The sequence below is a fragment of the Panthera tigris genome, chromosome B4 (assembly GCF_018350195.1).
Source record: "Panthera tigris isolate Pti1 chromosome B4, P.tigris_Pti1_mat1.1, whole genome shotgun sequence".
In the NCBI taxonomy this organism is placed as follows: Eukaryota; Metazoa; Chordata; class Mammalia; order Carnivora; family Felidae; genus Panthera; species Panthera tigris.
The window spans coordinates 74,426,348-74,441,350 of record NC_056666.1 but is presented as its reverse complement, the minus strand read 5'-3'; the positions used below and the strand labels follow the sequence as shown (position 1 = coordinate 74,441,350).

The 15,003-nt window shown below is 37.6% G+C and overlaps 1 protein-coding gene across 1 annotated transcript in view; it reads left to right on the top strand.

Annotated features, from left to right (window-relative positions):
* Positions 1-283: 283 nt before the first annotated feature.
* The window catches only part of LOC102957426 (olfactory receptor 8S1-like), a 24,569-nt gene continuing 9,849 nt past the window's right edge, over positions 284-15,003 (top strand). Inside the window, exon 1 of the mRNA XM_042993689.1 lies at positions 284-1,209. Coding sequence (XP_042849623.1) covers positions 284-1,209 — 926 coding nt within the window. The remainder of the gene's footprint in view (positions 1,210-15,003) is intronic.

Genomic DNA, 15,003 nt, shown 5'->3' with positions numbered 1-15,003 from the left:
TGACTTGCATGTGCATGGTATTTTTATTTAAAAAAAAGTCATGTAGGGTGAAGGTATAGAGATCATGACAAGATAGTGCTAGTAGTTAGAAAAGAAGGACAAGTGAAGAGATTGTATCTGAGAAGACACTTCCTTATCCTGAGTTTCCTGTTTTGGTCTATAGGTAAGGAGATATATTGTCTGCGAGTAGAAAACTCCTGTTCGCTGAGAAAGACTCAGATCAATGTCTTATCAAGTGGAAAAATCATTCATTCCTTTTGAGGGACAGAATCTCTAAGCAACCATGAAAAATGTCAGTATGATTACTGAGTTTGTCCTCCTGGGATTATCCAGTGACCCCCAGATCCAGACCATGCTCTTTGTGCTGTTCCTGGGGATTTACCTCCTGACCCTGGTGGGGAATCTGGTGATGATCCTGGTGATCAGGGTTGATCCCCGCCTCCACACACCCATGTACTTCTTCCTTGGACACTTATCCTTCCTGGATCTCAGTTTCTCCTCAGTCACTGTGCCCAAGATGCTACAGAACTTCTTATCTCAGAATAAAAGCATCTCAATGTGGGGATGCATCACTCAGAGCTTCTTTTTCACTCTCTCTGGGGGAACAGAAGCTTGTCTGCTCTCTGCCATGGCCTATGACCGCTATGCTGCTATCTGCCACCCTCTGGTCTACACCATGGTCATAAACAGACCTCTCTGTATTGTGATTGTGAGCATAGCATGGACAGTGGGATTTCTGATTTCCTTGCTGAATAGTCTCTTCATCCACAAGTTGTATTTCTGTAGGTCCAACATCATCCTCCACTTCAGCTGTGAGCTACCTCCTCTCTTTCCTCTGTCCTGTACCGATCCCATTGTCAATGAGATTCTTCTTGCGGTGTCCTGTGCATTTCTAGGGCTGCTGACTCTTCCCCTGATCCTCTTCTCTTACTCCAGAATCATTTCTGCCATTCTGAACATCCGCTCCTCTGAGGGCCAAGCCAAAGCCTTCTCCACCTGCTCCTCCCACCTCACTGTGGTGCTCTTGTTCTATGGGACAGCTCTATTCAGGTACATCAGCCCTGCCTCAGGCTCGGTGTTGGAGCGTGTGGTCTCCATTCAGTACAGTGTGATCACATCCTTGCTGAACCCCCTCATCTACAGCCTCAAGAACCAGGAGGTGAAGGCTGCTCTGCAGAGGATGCTGAAGCAACAAAAGTGTGCCTCATGGTACAATAAAAGCTGCGTGATTCTGCTCAGGAAATAGAAAAAAATTATCTCTAAAGAAGAAAGATTTTTATGGGCATAGAGCACTTGGGGAGATTTCATTTCAATTAAGTTCAAGTATTTGGGGGTGCCAAGGCGGCTCGGTTGGTTGAGGGTATGACTCTTGATTTCAGCTCAGGTCGTGATCTCATGGTTCATGAGATGGAGCCCCACATCAGGCTCCATACTGACAACGCAAAGCCTGCTTGGGAGTCTCTCTGCCCGTCCCCCATTTGCACTCCCTCTCAAAATAAATAAATAAAAACTTAAAAAAAAATAAGAAAATGATAAATGTGAGCTCACCCTATGTCCTTAAAAAAATTCAAGTATTTGTCTGGACTTCAAAGCAAATAAACTATCACAAAAATGGAGGGTGGGGAAAGAGTTTGATATATAGGCTCCTATCTAGCAGCCCTTTGCAAAATAATCTGAGAGGGATCTTGGCTCCACTGAGAAGATAGCAGGGCTGACACAGATAAAGCGTATTTGGAGCAGAGCAGGGTGTCTGGCCAAATTGATTATTTCTGGATGTGTCTTTCAGGATGTTTCCAGATGAATTTGAATCAATGAACTGAGTAAAGATGACCCTCACCAATGTGGGGCATTGTGGAAGGCCCAACCTTCAACAATCGGTTGAGGGCCCAAATAGAACAAAACTGCAGTGGTAGGGAAAATTTACATTCTCTGAGCTGGAACATCCATCTCCTGACCTCAGACACTAGGGCTCCTTGTTCTTGGGCCTTCAGACTCAGATGGGAATTTACACTACTGACTCCCCTGGTTCTTAGGCTTTTGAGTTTGGATGGAATTACACCACTGGCTTTTCTGGGACTCCAGCTTGCAGACAGCAATCATGGGATTTCTCAGCCTCCATAATCATGCCAGTCAATCCCTCATAACAAATCTCTTTTCCTACACTTGTCTTAGCCAAAAGGCCAAGAAGCAATGTATATCTCTTTTTCTATTCCATTCTATTCTGTTCATTCTATTTTTCTGGAAAAGCGTGACCAATAGAGCAGGGAAAAATAAAAATAATAATCAATTGTCAGATTGAAAATCAGTATATTGTGCCTATTTTATTTTTCTTAAACTCTCTCACCTTGAGGTCTCACATTTAAAAATACAGAATGTGCATTTGATCTAAATATATATTGTATACCAGTATATGGAGTGGAGAATAGACATGATCATTATAGAAACAAAATTAAAAGATTAACAAAGTACCCTTTGGATATACTTAATTAATAAACATAAATATATAACAGCAGCCTACTGAGAAGAATTAAAGAAGACCTAAATAAATGGAGAGTAATATACCATGCTTATGAATTGGTAGCCTGGTTATTGTAAAGATGCCAGTTGTTCCCAAATTGATTTATATATTCAGAGTAATGTCAGTCAAAAATCCAGAATACTTTTTTTTTTTAATTTAAAAAGTTGATTCTAAAATTCATATTGGGATGAGCACTGGGTGTTGTATGGAAACCAATTTGACAATAAATTTTATATTAAAAAATAGATGCTGGTTCAACATTCACAAATCAATCAATGTGATACATCACATTAATAAAAGAAGAGATAAGAACCGTATGATCCTGTCAATCGATGCAGAAAAGGCCTTTGACAAAATTCAGCACCCTTTCTTAATAAAAACCCTCGAGAAATTCGGGATAGAAGGAACATACTTAAACATCATAAAAGCCATTTATGAAAAGCCCACAGCTAACATCATCCTCAACGGGGAAAAACTGAGAGCTTTTTCCCTGAGATCAGGAAGACGACAGGGATGTCCACTCTCACCGCTGTTGTTTAACATAGTGCTGGAAGTTCTAGCATCAGCAATCAGACAACAAAAGGAAATCAAAGGCATCAAAATTGGCAAAGATGAAGTTAAGCTTTCACTTTTTGCAGATGACATGATATTATACATGGAAAATCCGATAGACTCTACCAGAAGTCTGCTAGAACTGGTACATGAATTTAGCAAAGTTGCAGGATACAAAATCAATGTACAGAAATCAGTTGCATTCTTATACACTAATAATGAAGCAACAGAAAGACAAATAAAGAAACTGATCCCATTCACAATTGCACCAAGAAGCATAAGATACCTAGGAATAAATCTAACCAAAGATGTATAAGATCTGTATGCTAGATGAAATCTATAGAAAGCTTATGAAGCAAATTGAAGAAGATATAAAGAAATGGAAAAACATTCCGTGCTCATGGGTTGGAAGAATAAATATTGTCAAAATGTCAATACTACCCAAAGCTATCTACACATTCAATGCAATCCCAATCAAAATTGCACCAGCATTCTTCTCGAAACTAGAACAAGCAATCCTAAAATTCATATGGAACCACAAAAGGCCCTGAATAGCCAAAGTAATTTTGAAGAAGACCAAAGAAGGAGGCCTCACAATCCCAGACTTTAGCCTCTACTACAAATCTGTCATCATCAAGACAGCATGGTATTGGCACAAAAACAGACACATAGACCAATGGAATAGAATAGAAACTCCAGAACTAGACCCACAAACGTATGGCCAACTCATCTTTGACAAAGCAGGAAAGAATATCCAATGGAAAAAAGACAGTCTCTTTAACAAATGGTGCTGGGAGAACTGGACAGCAACATGCAGAAGATTGAAACTAGACCACTTTCTCACACCATTCACAAAAATAAACTCAAAATGGATGAAGGACCTGAATTGAATGTGAGACAGGAAACCATCAAAACCCTAGAGGAGAAAACAGGAAAATACCTCTGACCTCAGCCGTAGCAATTTCTTACTTGGCACATCCCCAAAGGCAAGGGAATTAAAAGCAAAAATGAACTACTGGGACCTTATGAAGATAAAAAGCTTCTGCACGGCAAAGGAAACAACCAACAAAACTAAAAGGCAACCAACGGAATGGGAAAAGATATTTGCAAATGACATATCGGACAAAGGGCTAGTATCCAAAATCTATAAAGAGCTCACCAAACTCCACACCCGAAAAACAAATAACCCAGTGAAGAAATGGGAAGAAAACATGAATAGACACTTCTCTAAAGAAGATATCCGGATGGCCAACAGGCACATGAAAAGATGCTTAACGTCGCTCCTCATCAGGGAAATACAAATCAAAACCACACTCAGATATCACCTCACGCCAGTCAGAGTGGCCAAAATGAACAAATCAGGAGACTATAGATGTTGGAGAGGATGTGGAGAAACGGGAACCCTCTTGCACTGTTGGTGGGAATGCAAATTGGTGCAGCCTCTCTGGAAAGCAGTGTGGAGGGTCCTCAGAAAATTAAAAATAGACCTACCCTATGACCCAGCAATAGCACTGCTAGGAATTTACCCAAGGGACACAGGAGTACTGATGCATAGGGGCACTTGTACCCCAATGTTTATAGCAGCACTCTCAACAATAACCAAATTATGGAAAGAGCCTAAATGTCCATCAACTGGTGAATGGATAAAGAAATTGTGGTTTATATACACAATGGAATACTATGTGGCAATGAGAAAGAATGAAATATGGCCCTTTGTAGCAACATGGATGGAACTGGAGAGTGTTATGCTAAGTGAAATAAGCCATACAGAGAAAGACAGATACCATATGTTTTCACTCTTATGTGGATCCTGAGAAACTTAACAGAAACCCATGGGGGAGGGGAAGGAAAAAAAAAAAAAAAGAGGTTAGAGTGGGAGAGAGCCAAAGCATAAGAGACTGTTAAAAACTGAGAACCAACTGAGGGTTGATGGGGGGTGGGAGGGAGGGGAGGGTGGGTGATGGGTATTGAGGAGGGCACCTTTTGGGATGAGCACTGGGTGTTGTATGGAAACCAATTTGACAATAAACTTCATATATTGAAAATAAAGTAAAATAAAATAAAATAAAATAAAATAAAATAAAATAAAATAAAATAAAATAAATAAAATAAAATGTATGAGAAAAAAATAAAAAAGAAAAAAAAGAAAAAATAGATAAATAAATAAATAAAAACTAAAAAAAGATAAAAAATAAAATAAAACTTATGTGGAAGCAAAATGGTCCAAAAAATGCCAAGCTACCCTTGAAGCTAAAAATAACAAGGTAGGGGCACTTGTGTGGTTGAGTCGGTTAAGCGTCTGACTTTGGCTCAGGTCATGATCTCGCGGTTTGTGGGTTGGAGCCCCACGTCTGGCCTTGTGCTGACAGCTGGACCCTGGAACCTGCTAAGGATTCTGTGTCTCCCTCTCTCTCTGCCCCTTCCCCTGCTCACTCTCTCTCTCTCTCTCTCAAAATAAATAAACATTAAAAAAAGAGCAAGGTAAATGATCTTGTTTCACCAGACATCAAGATTTATTATAAAACTGTAACTAAGATTTTCTATTACTAACACAGAGACAAACAAATACACCAATGGACAAGGAAAGAGAACTCAGAAATGGGCCTGAAATACAGAAATGGATACTGAGATCATAAGACATATCAATTCATTCAGGATAGACTTTTCAGTCAGTAGGGCTGGGATGATTAGTTATCCATGAAGAAAATTAATGAAATCTTATCCTCACCCACCATATGCAAAAACCAATTCCCATTAGACTGAACTACTAAATGTGAAAGGCAAAACTATAAATCTTTTATAAAATAGTACAGGACAATGTATTGATGATAGAGAAGGATTTTTAAAAACAAGATATGAAAAGCACTAAGTATAAAAAGTTGATAAATACAATTATATTAAAATTATGAACTTTATCAAAACTCTCTTAGGAATGAAAAGACAAGCCACAAAGTGGGAAAAATATTTGCCACACATATGAATACCAAAAATCCTAATATCCTACATTATAAAAAGAAAAAAAATCATTCTGATAGAAAAATGAGCAAAAAGAACAGGAACTTGATAGAAGAGGAAGTCTAAATCTTTAAGTTTCTCAGCCTTAATAGTAGTCATGCAAATTAAAGCCACAATGAAAAGGACCATTAAACAGGTATCAGAATGGGAAAAATTAAGGAGTCCAATAAAATGAAGTATTGGCAATAATGTGGAACAATGAGGACTCTCATTTTAGGAAAAGTTTCAGTGACCCATTATATGGTAAAGTTAATTCAGCCCAGAATTCCACTAGGCATTTATCCTAGAGAAACTCATACTCATTGCACCAAAATAAATGTACAAGAATGTTCATAGTAGCACTGTTTGTAATAACCAAAATCAGAAAATAACTCAAATGGCCATGTATAATAGAAATAGATAAATTTTGATATATCCATACTGTGAAGTGAATATAATCAATGAAAATTAACAAACTATAGTCACATGGAATAGCACGAATGAATCTTGAATATAATATTGAACGAAATTATATGTAATACATTTTTCTATTCATATAAAATTCAAGTAAAGGCAAACAGGACTATTTTATTTAGAGATGCATTATAAATGGTAATACCATAAAGTAAGCAAGGAAATCAGTAAGAATGTTAGGGCAGCTTGGGTTATCATAAGAGGGGAAGGAACAAGGTTCTTATAATGGAGTGGTATACATTCCCAGTGCTGATAATCTTTTAAAAAATGTTAATTTTGTTCTTATAATGTTCACATAGATCTTTGCTTTATAATTATTTGTTAAACTATACATATATGTTACATGTACTTAAATCTTAAAAAATCTTATATAGTGTTTACATAGATCTTCACTTTGTAATTATTTGCTAAACTATATATATATGTTACATGTACTATTCAGGATGTATGGCATATTTAAAAATTCCTTAAAAACTGTAAACACCAAAATAAATGGTGAAATACTGAAGTAATTACTATTAAAATCAGAAATTGGGCAGAGATGCCTGTTTTCTCCACTGTTTCCTAATATTGTTTTGAAGATTATAACTAAGGTAATAAGACATGATGATGAAATACTTAGAATGATCGTAGAAAACCAGTTACTTATTCTTATATGCAGATAATGTGATTATATTCATAGATAATTCAATAGGGTGGGGTGAAAAGTATGAGAAGTAATAAGAGAAACTAAGTTGGCAACACACAAAATAAATACAACAAAAAATAGCCTTTTACTATCCTGTCAGTAACCAATTTAAACTGGAAATGGAAAAAAAATCATTCATTCACATTAGCAACAAAATCACAAAATAACTTATAATAAACTTAACCAAAAAAAAAGTACAAGGGCACCTGAGTGGCTCAGTCAGTTAAGTGGCCAACTTTGGCTCAGGTCATTATCTCGCAGTTCATGAGTTCAAGCCCTGCATCGGGCTCTGTCTGACAGCTCAGAGCCTGGAGCCCACTTCTGATTTCTGTGTCCTCCTCTCTCTGCCCCTCCCCTACTTGTGCTCTGTCTCTCTCACTCTCTAAAATAAATAATAAAATGTTAAAAAAAAAAAAAGGTACAGAACTTGTATGAATAAAACTATACTGAGTGACATAAAACAAGCTCTGAATAAATGGAAAGACATACCACATGGCTGTCCTCAGCAAAATATTAATAATTAATAATAATAATAATAATAATAATAGAATAAATTTGAAGGAAATTGAGCATCTCAAGAAATCAAAGAGAAAGCTGAAGATCCAAACTTCGGGCAGGTCAGGAGTTAGAGTACCTGTGGAGATCTAAGTCATGGAAATTAATGAATAATCTCTTCAGATTATCCCCCTATTGGACAACCATAACCTTTGATAATGAAAATGCCTGAGTGAAAGGGTCCAACTGGCCTAGATTAAGTCACCTTGTGCTTGAGAAAGGACATATAATGCCATTTTCCTATCTAACCCAACTTTTTAACCTGCCCTTTAAAAGGATCTACAACTCAGCAGTCACAAAAAAGACAACAGCACTCCTGTTTTAGTGAGCATGTGGTTGGCTCAATATATAAACTTGGTTTGGCACCTGAGTCATAAGGTCAGACAGATAATGTCCATAAATTATTAAAGCACAGTCCTATGGTGTATAAGTACTTTTCCTTAGCTTTAAGGCTTAGGCTTATTTCTACATCATTGCTTTGATTCTTACTGGCAATATATATTGACCTATTTTTCTCAGCCTGCCTGGGTAGTCAGTTTTCTTGAAGTGATCCTGATGGAAGCCTCCTTGAGTGGCCAGGACAGGCCACCTTCACCTTTCACTGTATCCTGACTTTGAGCTCTGAACCATTCTGAAGGTTCTCTTGGCCTTTCCCCTACTCTCCAGGATTAGGCTTCCTTAGCAGGCCACCCTCCTCACTTCCTACTGGTGCATTTGTTGTGTTAGTGAAGGTCCTACTACTTGCATGGGCTCAGCAATCTTTGAACTCTCGTTGGCACAAAGGCAGTCAATGAGCCAAACTCTGCAGCCTTCTTCTTGCCCAAATTCAAGATCCCTTCTCTGTCTTGAGACTCATGTGCCTCTAAATGGTATGGTCTGATGACAGAGTTAGCCTTCCCAGCCCAGGTATGACCAAATGTGATGCACCCTATTGCAGCCCAAACTGTGATTTTTTTGCTTCACCTCTGATCTTTTTCTTTTCTCTAATACCCTGCATCCCTAAGCCATGTGTTCAAATTTGGATTCTTATATCTCCTTTTACCTGATAACAGGCTTAAAAGTTCTTTTGTATTTTTCTAGAAATGAAAATACCATTTTCTGGTGAAGCAAACATGAAAAATCAAGCTTGGGTGATTGATTGTGATTGTGATCTACTCTTCCACAAACTATTGCCTTGTATCCAAAGTTTTTGCTAAACAGAGATGAGGTCTGGAAAATTAAGACCTTAACCCATGGACCTTTGGAGCCCTATGAGGGTTAGAAGGCATTAATAGATGAAGAACTTGAACTGAACTGGGCAGCTAGACAGGCTATGCAGGTTGAGTCAGCCCTGGCTACCAATTTTGCTACATAATCACCATATACCATTGAAAAGTGAAGTTAAAAGGTTTCATATAGTATGGGTCAGTTCTAATAGAATTTGGGCCTTGGAATTGGTGAGTTAACTAGATGGTGACTTTGTGAAAGTTATTGAACCCATGTGATCCTATATTCTTATATGTAAAATTAACTTAATAAAGGATAATTTTATTTTTGCTTTCATTCTCTCAACAGTTTTATGTTAAACATCTGCCATTTACAGATGGGAAAACTGAGGCTCAGAGGGGTTATTTAATAGCTTATTCCTACAGAGCAGAACTAGGACTAGGTATTTTGATCTCAATACCTGTGTTTATCCTGACTTCACCACACTTTCATTTCCAAGGCCCTGATCATCCCAAAGCACCTACTGCTTAGATAGAATTCTGGATAATCTTTTTATTTAAAAAATACATCTTCCTATTGTTATTTTGGTGATATTGTAATAAATAAAATTTGGGGGTAGTTGAAAACAAGAAAGAGAAGGAAGGAAGGAAGGAAGGAAGGAAGGAAGGAAGGAAGGAAGGAAGGAAGAAAAAGGAAAAACGGAAGGGAGGAAGGAAGGAAGAAGGTGTGGGTGTGGGGAAGGAGGGAGGAAAGGAGGAAGGAAGGAAAGAACTGCCCCTAGAAGAGTAGGTATTATATTTCCCATATTTAAAGAAAATAAATGTTATAAAATAGTATTAATTAACAATATAAAATATATTTGAAATTCATATTTTATATTTGTTTTTCATCCCAATTATCAGTACTTATTTTATTAAAAAAACATTTAATGTCTAATGTTTTGGACCAAGAACAGGGAATAAGGAGCAAGATGATCGACATATACCTCAGGGAGATTTCCACTTTCAAGGATCTTCATTCAACATTCAGTGGGCCTGATGTATTAAGTATTCAATACTCAGTGCTTGGTTTCTGGGATAAAGGTTGGGTTGGTTAATATAGTTACTCCCATAAATATTTTACCATCTGCCTTAGTTTTCTAGGGCTACCATTAATAAAGTACCACAAGTTGTGTGGCTTAAAACAACAAAAAGCTATTGTCTCACGATTCTGGAAGTTGTTAATTTTGTGTCTCCAAAGTTGGTTCCTTCTGAGTGCTGTAAGAGAGAATTGTTCTAGGCCTCCTCCCATCTTCAGTAGCCTTGGACATTCCTTAGACACTGTCTTCCCATTGCCATCACTCTAATTCTCTGTCCTCACATGGCATTCTCCCTGTGTCTTCATATTATAATCTTCCTTCTATCCATGTCTGGCTCTGTGTCCAAATTGCCCCTTTTCCTAAGGCTACCAGTCATATTAGGTTAGGGACCACCCTAATTATTAACTTGATTGCCTCTGTAAAGACCTTATTTCCAAATAAGATTGTATTCTGAAGTGCAGGATATTAAGACTTCAACATATCTTTTTTTGAGAGACACAATTGCAATTCCACCCATAACACCTTCTATCTTTCCTTTTTTTCCTGTAAAGTTTGACAAATTAGTTGCAAACCAAGTGACTGCTCCAGTTTATTCTGATCAATATGATTTTTCATATTGCCACTATGCTATAATGAAAACTCATTTTTTTCTTTTATTATACATTTAAGAAATGCCTAGAAAAGTAAATTCAAGTAGAGGTTATACAAAGATGAAGAAAAATAGAGTATTCCTAGAAATAAAAGTATCAGCTTTGTAAAATATGAAAAAATGAAGACAAGATATTACAAAGAGTTAAGTTGTATCTGCTCTAAGGAAAGTCCTCCAGATGGTGAGATTCCAAAACCATCATCCATGGGCTGCTGGATTGCCATATTGACTGTCATCATATTCTACTCAGTTTTGCTTCTTTTTTGGGGGGTGGGAGGGGGCAGAGCGCAAGCAAGGGAAAGGCAGAGAGAGAGAAAGGGACAGAGGATCCAAAGCAAGCTCTGTACTGACAGCATAGAGCCCGATGTGGGTCTCAAACTCATGAACCATGAGATCACAGCCTGAGCCAAAGTTGGACACTCAACTGACTGAGCCACTCAGGTGTCCCTACATAGTCTTGCTTCTAATCAGAGAGTTCATTTTCCAGAAAAAAATTATGAGCAGTGTGCTCATGCCAATGGAATTTATTGGTTTTACCATATTCTCCATCACCCTGACGCTGCCATTATAAAATGGAAGAATGGCCTTTTGAAATCTCATTTATCATGGCAGCTGAGTGACAACACTTTGTGGGATTGAAGCAGTGTCCTACTGTAGCAGTTCTCAAATTATTTGGTATCAGAATCCCTATTACACCATACACAAAAATAAACTCAAAATGGATGAAAGACCTAAATGTGAGACAGGAAAACATCAAAACTCTACAGGAGAAAGCAGGCAACAGCCTCTTTGACCTCAGCTGCAGCAATTTCTTGCTGACACATCCCCAAATGCAAGGGAATTGAAAGCAAAATGAGCTATTGGGACCTCATCAAGATAAAAAGCTTCTGCACTGCAAAGGAAACAATCAACAAAACTTAAAGGCAACTGATGGAATGAGAAAAGATAGTTGCAAATGACATATCAGATAAAGGGTTAATATCCAAAATCTATAAAGAACTTCCCAAACTCAACCCCCAAAGAACAAATAGTCCAGTGAAGAAATGGGCAGAAGACATGAATACACACTTTTCCAATGAAGACATCCAGATGGCCAACAGACACATGAAAAGATGCTCAACGTCACTCATCATCAGGGAAATATAAATCAAAGCCACACTGAGATACCACCTCACACTGGTCTGAGTGGCTAAAATGAACAACTCAAGCAACAACAGATGCTGGTGAGGATGTGGAGAAATGGGAACCCTCTTGCCCTGTTGGTGGGAATGCAAACTGGTGCAGCCGCTCTGGAAAACAGAGTGGAGATTCCTCAAAAATAGAACTACCCTATTACCCAGCAATAGCATTACTAGGAATTTATCCAAAGGATACAGGAGTACTGATTCATAGGGGCATATTTACCCCAATGTTTTTAGCAGTGCTTTCAACATAGCCGAATTATGGAAAGAGTCTAAATGTCCACCAACTGATGAATGGATAAAGAAGATGTGGTTTGAATATACAATGGAATACTACTTGGCAATCAGAAAGAATGAAATCATGCCATTTGCAGCAATGTGAATGGAACTGGAAGGAATTATGCTGAGTGAAATAAATCAGAGAAAGATACCATATGTTTTCACTCATATGTGGATCTTGAGAAATTGAACAGAAGACCATGGAGGAAGGGAAGGGGAAAAAAAAATAGTTACAGAGAGGGAGGGAGGCAAACCATAAGATTCTTAAATACAGAGAACAAACTGAGGGCTAATGGGGGGAGGGGGAGAGAGGAAAATGGGTGATGGGCATTGAGGAGGGCACTTGTTGGGATGAGTACTAGGTGTTGTATGTAAGCGATGAACCACGGGGATCTACCCCAAAAACCAAGAGCACACTTTACACACTGTATGTTAGCCAATTTGACAATAAATTATATTTTTTAAAAAAGAATCCCTGTTATATTCTTAAAACTTATTGAAGACTCCAAAGGTATCTTTTTAATGTGGGTTATACCTATTGATATTTACTGTTTTATAAATTAAAACTGAGAGGGGCACCTGGATGGCTCAGTCAGTTCAGGGTCCAACTCTTGATTTTGGTTCAGGTCATGATCTCACCATAATGAGATGGAGCCCTGAGTTGGGCTCCATGTTGGACATAGAGCCTGCTTAAGACTCTCTCTCTCCCTCTTCCTCTGCCCCTCCCCCACTCACACTCTCAAAAAATTTTAATTAAAACTGAGAATTTAAAAAATGTTTTTCAATTCATCTAAAAATAACAATAATAAATCCATTATGTGTTAACATAAGTAGCATTTGTTAATGTTTTATTTTTATTTATTTTGAGAGAGAGAGAGAGAGCGAGCACAAGCAGAGGAGGGGCAGAGAGAGAGAAGGAGAGAGAATCCCAAGCAGGCTCCATGCTGTCAGTGCAGAGCCCGACTCGGAGCCTGATCTCATCAACCATGAGATCATGACCTGAACCAAAATCGAGAGTCAGAGGCTTAACCAACTGAGCCACCGAGGTGCCCCAACATAAGTATCATTGTCACTAAAATAATTATATTTTCTGAAACAAAAAAAATGAGAAGAGTAGCATTGTTATACATTTTTGCAAATCTTTTTAATGTCTGACTTAATGAAGATAGCTGAACCTGTTTTTTCTGAAGTATATGAAGAATATCCTGCCTCAGACAGATAGATACATTATTGAAAAGGGAGGAGCATTTTCAGATCTGAAACTATATCAATGATTGTTTCATACTCTGTTAAAATACATTGGTCTATATTGCATTTTGAGTAGAACTTTCATCCAGGCATGATTTTTAAAATACCATGCATTGGTCATATGAGAAATACTGGTTCCCTGATGTTCCAAATATGTATTATACAGATGTTCCAAATATTAACTTAGTTACTTAGATAATATAAAAAATCACATCCAAAAATATCATCACCAATCTCAGAATGTTACCACTAGCAACAAATAATGTCAGTTTTATTTTTCTCTGTCATGCTTATTTATGTTGATTTTAAGAAAAAGTCTGGCAAATATTTTTTTTAATTTAAATTTTAGTTAACATACAGTGCAATATTGGTTTCAGGAGTAGAATTCAGTGATTCATCACTTACATACAACATCCAGTGCTCATCACAACAAGTGCGCCCTTCTTAATAACCATCACCCATCTAGCCAATCCCCCATCCACTTTCCTCCATCAACCTTCAGTTTACTCTTGTGGTTTGTTTCCCTCTCTCATTTTCCCCCCAATTCCCATATGTTCATCTGTTTTGTTTCTTAGAGTCTACATATGAGTTGAATCATATGGTATTTGTCTTTCTCTGATTGACTTATTTCACTAGCATAATACATTCTAGCTCCATCCATGTTACTGCAAATGGTAAGATTGCATTCTTTTTGATGGCTGAGTAACATTTCATTGTATATATGTGCCACATCTTCTTTATCCATTCATCAGTCAATGGACTTTTGGGCTCTCTCCATAGTTTGACTATTGTTTATAATGCTACCATAAACGTCAGGGTGCACGTACCCCTTTGAATCTGTATTTTTGTATCTTTGGGGTAAATACCAAGTAGTGCAATTGCTAGATCATAGGGTAGTTCTATTTTTACCTTTCTGAGGAACCTCCATGATGCTCTCCAGAGTGGGTGCACCAGTTTGCATTACCACCAACAGTGCAGAAGGGTTCCCCTTTCTCCTCATCCTTGCCAACACCTGTTGTTTCTTGTGTTGTTAATTTTAGCCATTTCTGACAGGTGTGAGGTAGTATCTCATTGTGGTTTTGATTTGTATTTCCTGATGATGAATGATGTTGAGCATTTTTTCATATGTCTGTTAGCCATCTGGATGTCTTCTTTGTAACAGTGTCTGTTCATCTCTTCTGACCATTTTTTAACTGGTTTATTTGTTTTTTGGGTGTGGAGCTTGATAATTTCTTTATAGATTTTGAATACTAACCCTTTATCAGATATGCAAATATCTTCTCCCATTCCGTACATTGCCTTTTAGTTTTGTTGATTGTTTCCTTTGCTGTGCAGAAGCTTTCTATCTTGATGAAGTCCCAATAGTTCATTTTTGCTTTTGTTTCTCTTGCCTTCTGCAATGTGTTTAGTAGGAAGTTGCTGCAGCTGAGGTCCAAGAGGTTGCTGCCTGTGTTCTCCTCTAGGATTTTAATACTTTCCTATCTCAATTTAGGTCTTTCATCCATTTTGAATACATTCTCTCAAGTAAAAGTGCTATTCTATTTTTTTCAAAAAGTAATTACTTCAGTTCACAACTGAAAT